The 17833-nt window shown below is 37.6% G+C and overlaps 1 protein-coding gene and 1 pseudogene across 1 annotated transcript; one reads left to right on the top strand and one right to left on the bottom strand.

Moving 5' to 3' along the window:
- Positions 1-5389: 5389 nt before the first annotated feature.
- On the top strand, positions 5390-10788 carry LOC120005329 (annotated as a pseudogene).
- Positions 10789-14888: 4100 nt separating this feature from the next.
- LOC120006001 lies at positions 14889-15344 on the bottom strand. The gene has a single exon (XM_038855878.1). It carries the CDS (start codon positions 15342-15344, stop codon positions 14889-14891), a length of 456 nt encoding a protein of 151 aa, XP_038711806.1.
- Between the last annotated feature and the right edge of the window lie 2489 nt (positions 15345-17833).

Below are 17833 nucleotides of genomic sequence, written 5' to 3'. Positions count from 1 at the left end.
CCTTTATGTACCAATCTTTGGAATTAGATGTTAGTTTGGGGCAATGTAAAAGGGTGAGGAATAGTGTATTATATGAATTGACTGGTTGTTGTGTGAGAAAATATGCACAACTGAGGGATTATGTTGAGGAGCTACGACACTCTTGAAGGTTTCTTTAGCAGTGGACACGAGAAGACCACTGTCGTATGTATTTTTTTCTCAATAAACGATTTAGTTAGATTTCATCAATTTGGTCATTTTGGGTCGTATAACTTTCAAGTTAGAAATTCTACTTATTGCTATATTTCTACTGTAATGGAATGATGTAGAATATGTATTTGTAGAATCTCCATTTGATTTCGAGCATTAGAGGTAGCATTAGAAGCTAGATATAGTTTGGTGGCATTAGAGGCAAGTGATTGTGTTTCATTGTGATTGACATCTCTCTTTCTTGTTACAAAGTCAATGATTTGTATAATTTGCATAGGAGTAATTGTAGGGTAATCAATTGTATAAGAGTGATTGTAGGATAATCAATCACTGATTCAATCTGTGATTCAGTTACCTAGAATAGCTCCTCACTTATGTATAAATGACTACTACCTCTGTATACTGTGTAATCAATCAATCAATATACGAAATTATCTTCTCTTGAATATTCCTTTCAAGTTGGTATCGAAGCCACTCGAAAAGAATACCGAAACCACCATTAAATCCGTTCACCACCACTACCGAATAATGGCCGAGAAGATTGAATCATCTGGATCAAAATCCCTTGAATTAGCTGGATTCAAATCCCCTCAAGTGATTGTCCAATCCGATGGTAATTTCAACATTGGAATTACTCTCACTGAATCAAATTATGATGTATGGTCTCAATTGATAGAGATGCATATTGCCGAAAGGGAGAAACTCTCCTATATCCGTGGAAACACCACAACCCCGAATGAATCTGATGATGGGTACGAGCGATGGTATGCAGATAATCAGAAGGTTAAGAGATGGCTATTGATGTCCATGTCTCCTGAAATCATGAAACGCTACATTCGTTTGCCTACTGCTCGAGAAATTTGGAAAGCTTTGTCTAAAGCTTTTTTTGATGGAACTGACGAGTTACAAGTTTTCTCCTTACACCAAAAGGCTTTCTCTGCCAAACAAAATGGTAGAGCACTTTCGTTGTATTATGGAGACTTAACTTGAAATCTTTGGTGAGTTGGATCATCGTGATAAGGTGATTATGGAAAGTGAGAAGGACATTGAATCTTATAGGAAATCCGTTCAGCGACAAAGGGTACACATCTTTCTTGCCGGATTAGATGGTGAATATGACCAAATCCGTGGTGAAATTTTGAGGAAGTTTCCTATTCCAGAATTAGAAGAATGTTATGCTCTGGTTCACCGTGAATCATACCGCCGTGCAACTATGAATGGAGAACCCAAAAATTCCGAAGCCTCTGCCATGGTGGCACGAAATCGACCTCATCAAAGTCGACCAGATCGATCCCGGTCCAACCATCCAAAGGGCATCAATGGTGCCGACAAGTCTAGCTACAAGTGCACTCGTTGCGGAGCATCAGGTCACACCAAAAGCCGTTGCTATGAAATTGTGGGATATCCAGAATGGTGGGATCGCACACGTGACTCAAGGAAGGTGAATCCTAAAAGAACTTCAACCACTGCACTAGTTGAAACACACCCAGATGATGACAAGAATGTTGATACAAAGGCCTCAGCACTAATAGCAGCAGCAGGTAATGATGGTAAGGTTTTAAATATTTCTGCATCTGTTTCTAATAGTACATGGATAATTGATTCTGGTGTTACAGATCATATGACATTTGATTCTGAACAAATCTCACCTTTCAAACCATCCTCCCAAAAGTTTGTATCCACTGCCAATGGTACTCCTGCCCCCGTTATCGGGGAAGGATCTTTGTCTCTTACTGATTCCATGAATTTAGATTCTGTTCTAATAGTGCCGTCTTTGGATTACAATCTATTGTCAGTTGCACAAATAACCGCTGCCCTATTTTGTGTTGTGATTTTTTGGCCTAACTTTTGTGTTTTTAAGGATATCCGAACAAAGCAAACGATTGGTTATGGTGTTAGGCGAGGGAAGCTATATTACTTGAATTTGGTGTCAACAAGTTCAGATAAGTTGCGTCACTCTTTGATAGTGGATAGCTCTAAGGACTAGAGAAAGAACTCTGACGTATGGTTATGGCATCGTCGTCTTGGGCATGCTTCCTTTGGTTACCTAAAGAAATTATTTCCTAGTTTGTTTTCAAAACTTGATATATCTAGTTTTCGTTGTGATGTTTGTGAACTTGCAAAGAGCCATCGTGGCTATTATCCATCTAGTTTCAATAAAAGTTCAGTTCCGTTTATGATCATACACTCTGATGTTTGGGGTCCTTCCAAAGTTACTACCTTGGGTGGATCCCGTTGGTTTGTTACATTCATTGATGATTGCACTCGGATGACGTGGGTGTGCTTGATGAAAACCAAAGGTGAAGTGAATTTGCTATTCCAAAAGTTTCATAAAATGATTCATACACAGTATAATGCACAGGTCAAGGTTCTCCGTAGTGATAATGGCGGCGAATACATGAGTTCTGAACTTCAACAATATTTAGCAACTCACGGCATCGTTCATCAACGTACCTGTCCCCATACACCCCAACAAAATGGGGTAGCTGAACGGAAGAACCGTCACTTGTTGGAGATTGTCCGTGCCTCATTAATTGAAGCCCATATGCCTTTGTCTTATTGGGGAGAAGCTCTCACCTCGGTAGCTTATTTGATTAATAGAGTACCCTCAAGTACTCTTGAATTTCGAACTCCATCAGAGACTCTTTTTGAAGCCGTATCAACTTACCTCCACATGTTTTTGGCTGTATTGTTTTCGTCCACCTACAACAACATCAGCGTAGCAAGTTGACACCTCGTGCTTTACGATGTGTATTTCTTGGTTACGCATCACAACAAAAGGGGTACCGATGTTATCACCCTCCAACTCAGCAAATGTTTATTACACTGGATGTTCGATTCCATGAAGACTCTATGTATTTCTCATCTAAGTCTGACCTTCAGGGGAAGTACAAATAAGAAGTCCAGACATTAAACTATGATATTCGCATGCGAAATGAGGAGGAATCTTCTGTCATTGATAACCAAAAGGGTGGCTTGAGTTTAGATGATAACAAGGATACAACTACAGATAAGAGTAATAAGAATTTGGATGTTAGTGTGGATGCAGCTACTGATACAAGTGATAAGTCTACTATGGGTGACATGAATATTAGTGGGACAATTGAAAGTGGTGATATGAGTGACTTGGATATTAGTAGTACTACGGGTGACTTGGATATTAGTGGAAGTGGTGATACACTTTTGGACCAAAGCCATGATATGGACTCCCTCAAATCACCAGACCAATCTCTTGCTTCAGGTATTCCTAAGAACTTGTCTGAACAACCAAAAAAAAAAAAACAACTACCACTCCGTCACACAAGAGGTATTCCTAAACCCACATATGAACCTGAACTTTCTAGTCGAGTTAAATATCCCATGAGTCATTATGTGTCTATTCATCGTATGTCGGAATCAAATAAGTCATTTGTAAATCAATTATCTACTGTATCTATTCCTAACAGTGTGCAGGAAGCCTTAGCCGATCCAAGGTGGAAATTCGCGATGAATGAGGAGATGAAATCATTACAGAAAAATAAAACTTGGGAGCTTGTTGATCGTCCCCAAGGAAAAAAATTGGTTGGATGCCGATGGATTTATACTGTGAAGTATAAAGCAGATGGTACTATTGAACGTTTTAAGGCAAGATTAGTGGCAAAAGGATATACCCAAACCTATGGGATTGATTATACTGAAACATTTGCACCAGTAGCCAAAATCAATACAGTCAGAGTCCTATTATCTCTCGCTGCAAATTTGGATTGGCCATTACAACAGTTTGATGTGAAGAATGCCTTTGTACATGGAGAGTTGACTGAAGAAGTCTATATGGACTTCCCACCAGGATACATGATGCCAGAAGAACATAGTAAAAAGGTGTGCCGATTAAAGAAATCATTGTATGGGTTGAAGCAATCTCCAAGAGCATGGTTTGGAAGATTCACTAAGTCTATGAGGAAGTTTGGGTATCGACAGAGCAATTCAGATCACACTCTATTCTTAAAGAGACGACAAGGTAATATTACTGCACTGATCGTATATGTGGATGATATGGTAGTTACAGGAAATGATCCTGAGGAAAGAAAGGCTCTGCAATGTTACTTGTCCAAAGAGTTTGAAATGAAAGACCTTGGTCCCTTGAAATATTTTCTGGGGATTGAAGTGTCTCGATCTAACAACGGAATTTTTCTGTCACAAAGAAAATATGCCTTAGATCTACTACAGGAAACTGGTATGTCAGCATGCCAGCCGGCTGATACACCGGTGGAAGAAGGATTAAAGTTGTGCATTGAGCCTAATCAAGTACCTGTTGACAAAATGAGATATCAAAGACTTGTAGGAAGATTGATGTACTTAGCACATACAAGACCAGATCTTGCATATGCATTAAGCATTATCAGTCAATTTATGCATAACCCTGGAGAGCAACATATGAATGCAGTGATGCGTGTGTTGAGGTACTTAAAGGCTGCTCCTGGAAAGGGTATTTTATTCACTAAAAATGAAGACCATCGAAGCATAAATGTATATACTGACGCTGATTGGGCTGGAGGAGTAGATGACAGGCGGTCCACTTCAGGTTACTTCACCTTTGTTGGGGGTAATCTTGTTACATGGAGAAGCAAGAAACAGAATGTTGTTGCACGCTCAAGTGCGGAAGCTGAATATAGAGGAATGGCGCTCGGAATATGTGAAGCATTATGGTTACAATTTCTCCTGAGTGATTTGGGATATCCACCTAGCAAACCAATTCAGTTATATTGCGACAATAAAGCCACACGTGATATTGCTCATAATCCGGTTCAACATGATCGTACCAAGCACGTGGAGATAGACAGATTCTTTATCAAGGAGAAGTTAGATGAGAAAATTGCAGAGGTACTTGAGATACGATCCGAAGATCAGCTGGCCGATATTCTCACGAAGGCTGTTTCAAATCAGGCGTTCTCAAGATTTTTGGGCAAGTTGGGAATGCATGACATCTATGCACCAACTTGAGGGGAAGTGTTACAAAGTCAATGATTTGTATAATTTGTATAGGAGTAATTGTAGGGTAATCAATTGTATAAGAGTGATTGTAGGATAATCAATCACTGATTCAATCTGTGATTCAGTTACCTAGAATAGCTCCTCACTTATGTATAAATGACTACTACCTCTGTATACTGTGTAATCAATCAATCAATATACAAAATTATCTTCTCTTGAATATCCTTCCAAGTTTCAAGTCAACTCCTGGAATTGATTTTTGAAGAGTATACACTATGTATTGATTCCTTGAACATTCCTTCAACTTAGGTGGATACCTACAACATAGGTTTGAATCCTTTTAACAACACTCTTTGAGTAGTATACCTTGATGACATTACTGAAATATTTCTGCTTTATTTTTTCAATGTGAAAAATGATGCAGATTCTCATGATTGGGCCACTATAGTTGTATATACATGTCAATCCTCTTGTGACTTTGTGAGGCAAGTGTGGCTTATAAGGAAGAATTTACTTGGGTCAAGCTATACTCTCCATCTACTTTTGTACCTTGATAATAACAGAAGTGATGATCCTTTTGTGTTGCTCCTGTGTGTTGTCGATAGATTTTGATTACAAATTGCACCTAATTTTTCTATAATAAACTTTGGTACTTTGCATATTTGTTACACTACTGGTAAGGAGTGTAACAGATGAAATTTTGTTCTAGACACAAATATTTATGTATTTTTTCTTTCCCTCTTAGTTTCGTTTTATGTGTCTGGTAGAATTTATATTTCCCTTTGAGCCTATTTTCATTTGGTGAAGTAGCGTCATTGTGTTCGTGAGAATAAATTAAAGGTGTCAATAGTACAAAACTTTTGCCTTAACTGCAGTCAAATTCATTCTTGTATTAAAGAAGGAAAACAAAGAACTGTGTTCTCATTTTTTTCTTCATAATAAGTTTGATTTCCCGAAGGATTTTTCTTTGTGATTAGTAATTTCATATTTGCTAGTTGGTATTTGGGAAAAAATCACACAACACAACTATATATATAATAACTAATTAAGTAAGTATTTGATTTATTATACTATATTTATAAATAAAATAAATTATCTAAAAAATGTGTGGTTCAAACCCCAATCGCATGTGGAATTAAAAGAAGTGGAGGAACTGTTATTTTAGATGAATAGCTGCGTGCCCCAATCTGATGTTGGATTAGGGGTAAAATTAGGATTTAGGATCATAAATTGAGAGTCTATAATATTGTTTAAAAAAAAAGAATAGAACATATTTCAAAACCCTAATTGTCTTGGCATCTTTTGAAGCAAAACCCTAATTGTCAATTCGTTACAGTTATCATTACTACTCTAACCTCCTCTCAGCTGCCGGAGGTACCCTTCTCTCTCGCACTTGAACACATTTTTAATTGATGTTTTTTCAGTCGGTGAAATGATTTGTGTTGAATCTTCTGGAATTGCATTTCTGTGAATTCTTAAATTTGCTCAATTCTCTTGATTTTTTGGTCCGTTATGGTGTTATGCGTGCTGTAGTCATTGCTCTAAATCTTCTTCTTTTTTTGAATTTTTAACTACTTAATCCATCTGTTTTGGAATTCAAATTTCAGGGCTTTGTTAATATTGCTCTGTTATATGATGAAGAGAATGATAGCACTAGGGTTTGAGGGTTCAGCCAACAAGATCGGTGTTGGAGTGGTTACCTTAGGTGGCACTATTTTGTCAAACCCACGTCACACATATATTACCCCACCTGGCCATGGATTCCTGATTGCATTACTCAGAGAATGAATTGTAACTAAACTCTTTTGCTAGGGCTATGATGTAGCCCGGTTTTCTCAATTGAAGTCGACGTTTCAATAAATTCCTGAAAATTATTCATTGTTATGTGTTCATGACTGTTCTTAATGCTATTAAACATCTGGCCAATGTTTGATTGATTGATTTATCATTGTTTTGTCTGGAAGGAAGAATATGGTAGTGATCGTGTCATGAATACCATAAATTGGATGGATGCCAGACATGGATCCATGATTTATGCAGTGTTTTAATGGTTCTCCTATGATCTTAATGTGCTTCTGATTTCCTAAATCATGCTTGAAAGAGACGGGTGTTGATTAGAAGTAGTTTGATACAGCCTGAAAGGGTGTATGAAGTAAGTTAGGGAAACCCATTGATAACAAGAATAATTGTCCAAGGTTTATTCAAACTGAGATTCAATTGAGATAGATACGGTGAAATCATATGCTCTAGTGCCTTTTAAATCTTGACTTTTATCCCACTTACTAGTTTGCTATTAATTAGTGTTCGTTCTTTTGTTCTTTTGATATTCAAACTCAATTTGGTATCCATGTACTGTTTGTGATTAAATTGATAGCCTTAGTTGATTGAATGAGATAGTTCTTGAGGGTTCGATATCCGATATTTGATCACTGTATTACTTGTTTACGATTTCTTGCGCTTGCGAATAATTTTTCCAACAATTCCTTCCTTGAGAAACTGCCCAACACCATCTTCAGCATGTCCTTCCTCTCGTTAAGTCTGCCCTAGAAGCTGCACAGATAACCCCAGATGAAGTTGATTGCCTTTGTTACACGAAGGGCCCTGGCATGGGAGCGCCACTGCAGGTATCTGTTGTTGTTGTTAGGATTCTTTCACAGCTGTGGAAGAAGCCGATTGTTGCTGTAAATCACTTTGTTGCGCATATTGAGATGGGAAGGATTGTGACTGGGGCAGATGACCCAGTTGTGTTGTATGTAAGTGGTGGAAATACACAAGTGATTGCGTATAGTGAAGGAAGATATCGTATCTTTGGAGAGACTATTGATATTGCTGTTGGGAATTGCTTAGATCGGTCTGCTAGAGTCTTGACACTCTCCAATGATCCAAGCCCTGGATACAACATTGAGCAAGTATGTCAATTTAAGCGAGTTTTGCTGCTTTATTTAGTTCAATATTAAGTATGTTTTACAATTGAAAGTTTCCATTAGTGGCTCCCCACACCACACACCACCTTTCTATCAATACGTCCGATAGAGGTTACTTCCCGTAATTTTCATTGGGGTTCAGTTGGACATAAATAATTTCTTTTCCATTTTTAATTCTTGAGAAGTACTGAAATGAATCATGTTTGTATTCTGGTCTATGCTTTTTTCAGCATCTTTATGCATCATATGACCATGAATCAGTCATCATGCGGTTGAGACTTGATACTGTGTCAGTTGATCAATTCCATGATTATAATGAATTAAAGCGAATCCGTTCTGTCTTAATACAATATTTATTTTTCTGATTTCCTTTTATTTTCTTCCCTCGACCCCTCTTTTAGTGCCACACTTATACCCATAGCCATAGGAGGTCTTTACATACTCTCAAGTGTATTTCAATATCGTTCGAGAATTTCAAAGATCAAAATGCCTTTTCTATCATTACTAAATAGCTTGTTTCTTTATCCTTTGATTATTATATACAAGATGCAATCTATTGGTACTTGAGGGTTTGTCTTTTACTATTTATTTTTCCTACATATCCATTAGATGTCCATAGGTCACACATTCAATTAATGGAAACAACCGCTCCGCGTAATATATGGGGGTAAGGTCTGGGTATATTCTATTTGTCTCCGACCCGCCCACAGTAGGTGATTTGTGCACGTGAGTTGTTTACCTCTCCATTAGATGTCCATATCTGTTTAGGTAGTTTGTGGAATCCATCAAAATTTGGAACTCTGTGGTTTAAAATGGTTGCTCGTTGCTGTTGTAGCCTGATTTTGTGGATAATTATTTTATGCACTTCTACTTGATCTTTTTATATGTGCTCTGCAATAAAGAGCTCACTCATGGGTTTATTAGGAAAGCCCTGCAGCCGAAATATGTCACTTTAGTCAATATCCTTTTACTGGGGCTGCTGGAAAGCAGTATTTATGTGCATCATTGCTCAAAATCATGCATGGCTAATGGTTAATGGACTGATGGTGGTTGGTGTTCATGCTTTTCACAATATTCTTGTCTTTTTTTTTTTTCAGAATTCCCGAGTAATTGACATAGGGATTGGTCCATATAAATGGTAAGGTTTATGGTGCCAAGATATAATTATTGCCTTCTTTTGGTTAGTCACTTAGTCTTTTAATGCAATATTTGTCCTGTAGATATGAGCTTCCATGGTTGGCACATAAGGGAAATTTGCTTATGGATAGAACATCTCACCCACTAGATGTTACGCATGAGATGAGACATTGCTTACAACTTTGAGAATAAGGATAATCTGAACTTCAGATTTATTTCTATATTTTATTTTTTATTATAAAAATTAAGAAAATTTAGAGAAAGGATTATTCATAGTAATAAGGTCATTTAGAAGCTAGTATATAGGGGTTGTTTTGTTTCAATAATGTTAATATATGAAAAAGGGCTGCTGAAGAATTCCGACGACTTCAAATCATTTCTTGCAGGTAGTCTAGAAATTGTTGAACTGAGTGTTTGGCAGTGAGACTTCATTCAAGTGCTTTGTAAGAGCTTTCCTTTAAGTGCATAATCCTTTTTATGCATTTTTTAGTTCTTAATATGGTTTAAGGCTATTGATTAAAGGTCTTTCTAAAGCTAATCATACGAAGGCACAAGTTTTTGTAACCTAAGTTGATACATAATTGTCTTCTTGATTTTACATGATATATGTTCTGCTTCCCCAGCTTGCTAAGAAAGGGCAACAGTTTATCGATCTCCCTTATGTCGTAAAAGGGATGGATGTTTTATTCAGTGGGATATTGAGTTATATTGAAGCCACTACTACCGAGAGGCTTCAAAATAATGAATGTACACCTGCAGACTTGTGCTACTCTCTACAGGTAAGTTGCATTTGGATTGTCTAGATACGTGATCTCCATTTGCTCATTCTGAATAGTAAAAAATTGTAATTTTGATATGAACGTTTTTCCTATGCCAAGCGGTTGTTATTTGTAAGTAAAATCACTCTTTGATTCGATGGTAAATTGTAATATGTTGTAGGAAACTGTTTTTGCAATGCTCATGGAGATAACAGAATGGGCAATGGCCTGTTGCGACACAAAAGACGTTCTCATTGTCGGTGGTGTGGGTTGCAATGAGCGTTTGCTAGAGATGATGAGAGTAATGTGTTCGGAGCGAGGTGGAAAGTTGTTTGCTACTGATGACATGTATTGCATTGATAATAGAGCAATGATTGCATATACTGGTCTCCTTGCTTTTTCCCATGGCTCCTCGACTCCGCTAGAGGAATCTACATTCACCCAACGGTTCCATACTGATGAAGTAGAAGCAATCTGGAGAGTAACAAATGAGCCAACTATTATGAATGGTGTAGTTAAAGATGGCATCTAGCGTAGCTATAGAAATCTTGTAGACGTAGGTGAGAAGATGACAGCGACTTCATATAATCAGGTCAATTATGGAGAATGAAAATCTAATCCGCCATGTCTATGCGTATGATTCATTTTTCTTTGGTAGTATTGAAATTTAGAGGCAATTTCCTCTTCATGCATAAAATTCATGAAACAGAAGACTAACTGTTCACTAAAATTTACATTTTGAAGGTTTATATCATTCAATTTCATCCCCATGTATAACACTCCCATGGACGGGGTTTGGGAGACACTGCTTCACACATCAGTAATGTATCATGTATTGGTTTGTGTCCCCTATCTATTATTTCGAAGATAGACAATGTCTCATGCTTTCTACATGCATTTGTGTTTTTGGCACCAACTGCACGCCATGAACCTTTTTCACTTTCATTCTATTACACCACATCATTTTCCTAATAGCAAGATTTTACACCATCACTCGTAAGTCACATGTATTTTTTCATAACGTTGCACAGATTATGAGTGGCACATTCGGTCCCAACGACTCCTAACTCATTTTCCCTGCATGCTTTACACTGTAAATATATGTATCATTATGTTCTACAGCAAAGACACCATTTGGAACTCCCAAGATCTCGGATGGTAATAGTCCATTTAGGAGAGGTATTGGGGTGCTTGACACATTCCCTGCACATAATCAAACCCGCAAACCCTCATGAATCTTAGGTATATATATGCATATCAGGGATTGATTGTCAGATGTCCAATTGCATCTTTAAATATCAATTAGTAGCGACTTCAAACGTGCTGGGATGGATTATTATGACATGCCTAAGTACATCAGTGTATCGTGACTCCGGCTACGGCATCGAGGTAGATGCCTCAATCTAAGGAAGAAGTGCTTTTAAGGAATTAATGTCCAAATAGGACACCAACTCTGGATAGAGTTTAACTCCCATTCGGAGAGGAATATGGATGAAATTTACCCTCCAAGAAATTCTCCTAAAGACCAATGAGAGAGAGTCATACTCCTACTACAACAATAATACTTTATCTCATATAAAAAGGGAATCTCAAGTGTCTTGTAAATATTTTTACTCCTACACTTTCAGTTACTTACTGAGAGAGAGGCAGAACTCTGAGCACCAAGCCATCCTCCCTAGTAAAGTTTCGTATTGATTTGAGCATCGGAAAGATTACTCCGAGCACACCCTCAGGGCACTTCCTTAGCCTACGTTCGTTCTCTGTGCAGGAAAGAAGGAAAACACTTATCCAACAGGAAGGATATCAGCCATTCAAGCTTGGTCTAACTAGTAGATTCGTCTGCTAGAGTCGTTCCTATTTACAACATCATCAATATATGTATCCAAGAAAATTAATGATCCAAATTAAGGTAGTTTTTTTTTTGAGAAGAAATATTGATTTCATTAAGGAAAGTCATACACCACATACTGTAGAACAGATAGAGGACATTCCTCAACCAAAAAAACATCGTCAGATGAAGAAAAAGCCAATCTAGCTATGTGATGAGCCACACAGTTGGCTGATCTTTTAACATGAGAAAATAAATAGCTATGGAAGCACCTAGCTTGGGCCTGAATATCATGAACCACCACTCCACATGGGTGCATAGAAGGAGTCGGATCCTTTACAGCCGAAATCACCTCCAACGAGTCACTTTCCACCAGAATATTTGTCACCCTTAAAGTGATAGCAAACTTCAAACCAAAAAGAAGGGCTCCATCTTCAGCGTGAAAGACCCCCAAAGCCTGAACCCAAAATTCTCCCATTCGAGTCTCTAATAATCGCCCCATATCCATATGAATGAGTAGACACTGCTGCATCACTGTTAAGCTTTAAAGTGCCTCTAGGAGGAGGACTCCACACTGCATTAGATAAACTCCCAGAAAGAGCTCTGGCGTGAGGGGTCCGAAGTACCAAAAGAAACTCCTGCCTAGAGGATTCGGCCATTTGGACTATTTTCTTAGGCATAAAGCACACCTCTTCCCATATGACTCTATTCCTATTGAACCATAAAAACCAAAACACTGTGACAATAAGAGCAATCTTCTCCTCATCATACATATTGCAAACTCGTTGAAAAGCCTCCAAAAAAGATCTTCCAGTACCACTCGATAGATGGGGCAATAATCCTAATATAGACCAGCACTCACTAGCCAAAACATAGTCCATCAAGACATGATCTATCGTCTCATTAGCCAACCCACAAATCGCATAGGCCGGATCAACATCAACCCCCCTATGCACAAGGCCAACCCGAGTTGGAAGACCACTCTTGCAAGCCCGCCAAACCAAGTTTTTGATCTTATTTTGGATAGGTAAACCCCAAATAGAAGACCATAATTTTCGGTTGTTAGGGGAGGAGGTATGCACTTCACTTCTTAAACCCAACGCCACATGATAAGCATTTCTAATTGAGAACATACCTGACTCTGAAGGCCCCCAAATGGCTAAAACCAAAGGCCATGAATCAGAAGGTGGAATCCTCACAATAGCAATTGCTTCCGTAGGCATAAAAATATTATTTACTAAAGCCTCGTTCCATCTCCCATTATCCACGTTAATCAGCTCGCTCACCTTAGTTGTGTGATGGAGAACATGACACGGGGACCTGACTAGCTCTTCAGGACGACCCGATAACCAACTATCACCCCATATAGAAATACTCAATCCGTTACCTACCCTCCAACTCAGCCCTTTTTTCAGAACCTCTGCCCATCAGCAAGCTTCTCTAGAGGAAGCTACAAGAATTTTTTACCGGGGGCATCGAGGAAGGAGCCAGTGACATAATATTTGGCTCGCAAAACCCTAGCCGCAAGTGATATTGGATTCTAAATCAATCTCCACCCTTGTTTGGCTAGTAAAGCCATATTAAAAGAATTCAGATCTCGAAAACCCAACCCTCCCTCAGCTTTAAGCCCTACACAACTCCTTCCAATTTAGCCAATGGATGGATCTTTTATCCTCACTTCCCCACCAAAACTTAAGGTAGTTTTTAATTAGTAATATACATATATATGTATATATAGACACATACATATGAATGAACGTATATATATCTCTTCATTTTTCACAAAAAATCACAATAAAAAAAAACTAATTTATTTATTTCATACCCAATACGTTTTATCTCAGATTCTCAGTATGACATTAGTTTCATGCCAAATTTGGACCTCATATACATTATGTATAGACACATACATATGATGAATGTCTCTTTATATCTTCAATTTTCACAACAAAATCACAAATAAACAAGCGAATTTATTTATTTCATATCCAATACGCTTGATCTCAATATGACATTAGTTGCATGCCAAATTTGGACCTCATATGCATTATATATAGGGTCCGTTTGGTAGAGTTATTCGATTGATTTCCAATGTTAATGGAAAAGTTGTGGAAAAAAAACCAAGCGTATGCTATTAAGTGTATGGTGGAGTAAAAGCTGACGCTAGCAAAAAAGCTGTTGAATTAAAGTATTATAATATTACATTTTATGATTTTTATATTAAATTTAATAAAAAATTTTAATATAATAAATATAATTTTTATTCAAATTAATTTTAAGCATAAATTATTAAATTTAATAGTTTTATTTTATAATATTTTATTAAATATGATCAAGTGGGAATAATAATACAAATTATATTTTTAAGTAAAAATTAAAAAAAAAATTGTTTCCTTAAATAATTATTTTTATTAATATTTATTATTGTTAAAAAATGTGTCACAGTAACTAATTATTGTTTGGAGTAAAATATAAACTTATAAATATAAATCTGCTACGTGTCAGTGTGAAATGAAATATCTTGCAAATTTGTCAATGTGAAATCAAGCTTCAGAGTCAACAATGGAGCCACGTAATCTTTTATGAAAAAAAAAAATTACAAAACGCCCTTTTCGCTGCATAAGAAGCTCATTTACCGAGCTTATTTTCTGGCAGCGGAACCGCTGCCATATAGACAGCGATTCGGCTGTGCCGTTGGCAAGGCGGTCAACGCTAGCGGCCAGCTTAGCGGAGACACCCTGGTCGACGCCTTGTCAAATAGGTGGATAGACACATACATATGCTTGAATGTCTCTTTATAACTTCAATTTTCACAACAAAATCACAATAAACAAGCTAACTTATTTATTTCATACCCAATACGCTTTATCTCAATATGACATTAGTTACATGCCAAATTTGAACCTCATATGCATAAAAATTTTACTATAGGACTCTAAGTCCTGCTTTACATTGCCATTCCATCCACTCTATGCGTTTATCTAGGACCGCATCCTCCCTTACAGGCACCTCCTCCAAACTCGTTTGTCTTCTTGTAACTTGTGAGATGCTTTCATACCAATTGAAGCATGCCATATACTATTAAGGCATATTGAGATCGAAATTCTTAATCACGCCCCTCCCACTTGTGAGCGAAGAACCATGCGGATGCGGCGGTGATACTTCCGGCGGATGAAGGTTTAAATCAAAACCAAGTGTTGTACTTGATGAGCTCGCTTGTTTTCTGTCTTCAATCTTTTCTTCGTTAGCCACACTAGAAGTACCAGCTTGAGTCGTTTTTAGTAGAGACTCCCACGCCATATTCAGTAGTGTGGGAGTGGATTGTTGTTCCAGGGTGGTTTCTTTGACGACCTCTGTTGAAATCTCATAAGTGAAATTTGATTGGAAAAGAGTATCCCTCGGATCCACCATGTGGACTCGGAGATGCCTAAAAAAAACATTGAAGGAGGTAAATTTCTTTTGGCATATAGAACAGGTGCGTCCTGTATCACCAGTATTGGAGGAGAGCCTATCTAGTGAATCATCAGAGTCGTTCATGGCGGCTGAGTAATGTTGAATTTAGAGATTATGCTAGAAGGGTATGCTAGAAGGGAAGAAAGACTTGAAACAAATGGTTAGAATATATATATGAGGAAACGATGAATCTTTTTTGTATAATTGAGAGTCTTTTTGGTTTAATTGTTTTCCAAGTGTTTTCTATTTTCCTTTTCCAGAAAACAGAAAATGTTTTGAAAACGCGTTTGGTTTATTGAAAATGTGGATAAACGTCCACATTATCAATTAATTTGTTTAATTAATAAATAAGGATAATATCTAGTTGGATATTAATCAAATTAAGTATTTGATTTTGAATGGTATTATCCTGAGAGATTTGATAGACTTCTAATCAAATTAGAAGACATCAATTCTTATCCCTTACGAGCCTATAAATAGAGGGTCAGTCCTTTGTATTTTACACACCAAAAATAATATACGTAAACGCTCTCTCTCAAACTCCTATCTTCCACCTGCGTGATCAAGGCTAGTTAGGGTGTGAATAGTGGGAGGACTCTGGTAGCGATCCCCGAGTCCAGACGTGTTCGTAGATTCGTGTTAGTCACTAACGTGCCAACGATAAGCGACGTGGAACTAAGCAGCTCGATCCGTTAATCTGCGCTACAACAAGTATTCCGCTGCGTAATGATACATATGTATGTATATGTGTATTATTTCCAACAGAAAACAACGAAATAGAAAATACTGGAAATAGAAAATGGCTTAAAAATAGAAAATGAAAAAAAAAAAAGACGTTTTCTAACTCTTGAAAACACGGGTCTTCGTCATCGTTCCTCATTCCGTCTTCGTTGAGAATGTGCAAAGTTGAAGAAATCCAGAATCGATTTAGTGATAGCACTCTCCCTCCCTAAACCCTCTCCTTCTATCTCTTTGCAACCTAATTCCTCCAAAACGCCATGGTTGTTTCCTCCAAGGTTGGTAGCTGTGTAGCTGATGTATCGAACGAAGTTGTCGAATCGTAATATCCCAAGGGTACTAAAGAATTCTTGACCGCTCTCTTGCTCTTTATTTGTTGAATCGAATCGAAGCGCAACAGATAAACAAACAAACACAAATCCTTAATTTCTTTGTAGTGCAGATTTTATGTTCGTTTTTTAGGGGTAGTGATTGATGGTTTGGGGAGGGGGTTGGTGAGGGGTAGATCGGGAAGAAATAGGGAAAAGTTCGGTTCCGACACCGTTTTTGACTAAAACCGGAAGACGTATGAGCTGGTGGATGGTTTGAGCACGGAGACGTGATTTCGTGGAACGAGAGCAGCACAACTTTCGTGGAGTGGAAGAACGCCAATTTCGCTAAGGATTTACTCCCTCAAGCAACAACTTCTCAGCTTTGTCCGCCAACTCAACCTATGTAAGCACTCCATACTCTTTCTCTCCCCGATTATGTTGTTTTTGATAATCTGCTTAGCCTTTCAAGTTATGATGGTGTTTGGATACATAGAGTTATAGAAATGGTGGTCTCTTAGTATGAAATTTTGATTGTATCTAAATTAAAACCAATTGGACCTGGCCGCCTAGCAAACAGTATAAATTGATCTAGTCACAGAGTTTGCACAAATGCCAAATTTTGTTTGCCATGCCAATGTATGAATACAGACCTTTTGCATTCTCCAAGTTGTTTTTAATTAGCTGCTCGTTCCAAGAAGGATGTGGTTTCAAATACCCCAGCATTGGCTAAAAAAAAATGTGCATAATACAAAGGAAAAGGGTTTAGGTTTGAACAAGGAGAGGAGCACTGGTTAGCTAAAAAGAATGTGCATAATACAAGGCAAAAGGGTTCTGATTTGAATAAAGATAGGAGCACTGGTAAGTCTTTCTGGGTTGTTCTGAATTTCATGTTTTTTGATTTTTTCTTTTTCTTATTGTTCCCTAATTAGAGATGAACAAATATTTATATCTCAATACCTTAGAGGACTTATAATTATCTTCAAACTTGCGTTGTTGAATATTAAATGGATATGGGAATTCTACTACCGTGCATCAACTCAACAATTTTTTGCTCTTGTTAGTTTTGTCACGTGATGGATATTCTACTTGTTTTAATAATGATGCAAATGGTAAGAGTGGCTTACACTTTGATTGTTAGGTTTGTTAGGCAAAGAGATACCCCAGGTTGGGTTGGGTGTTAGAGAAATCCACTTTTTGATTACCATAAATTAAGTTTGGTCTACACAGTGCATTCTGTAATGTGTAAATACCTAAATGGTCTACACAGTCCAATATTTGCTGAGATTGTCACTTTTTGATTGGATGATGAATGTCAATTTTTTAACTAGACATTGTTTATTTGTTGGGTATGAGTGATACTGGGATCTACTTCTTGTGTTGCTGCAAGAGATAGAATGAGAAAGGAAATGAGCTGGGCTAGGTATCCATGGAGTAGACCAAACATGAATACTAGTTCTCTTTGAGTGGAAGTGGCGCTAGGGCTGCAATTGGGAATACTGACTACTACATCTGGGATGGACAGGT

This window comes from Tripterygium wilfordii, chromosome 9 (assembly GCF_013401445.1).
Source record: "Tripterygium wilfordii isolate XIE 37 chromosome 9, ASM1340144v1, whole genome shotgun sequence".
Classification (NCBI taxonomy): Eukaryota; Viridiplantae; Streptophyta; class Magnoliopsida; order Celastrales; family Celastraceae; genus Tripterygium; species Tripterygium wilfordii.
This window is presented reverse-complemented; position numbering and strand designations above follow the sequence as displayed.

Coding starts and splice junctions, on each gene's coding strand:
- LOC120006001 (XM_038855878.1), bottom strand. CDS start 15,344: ATGAACGACTCTGATGATTCACTAGATAGGCTCTCCTCCAATACTGGT.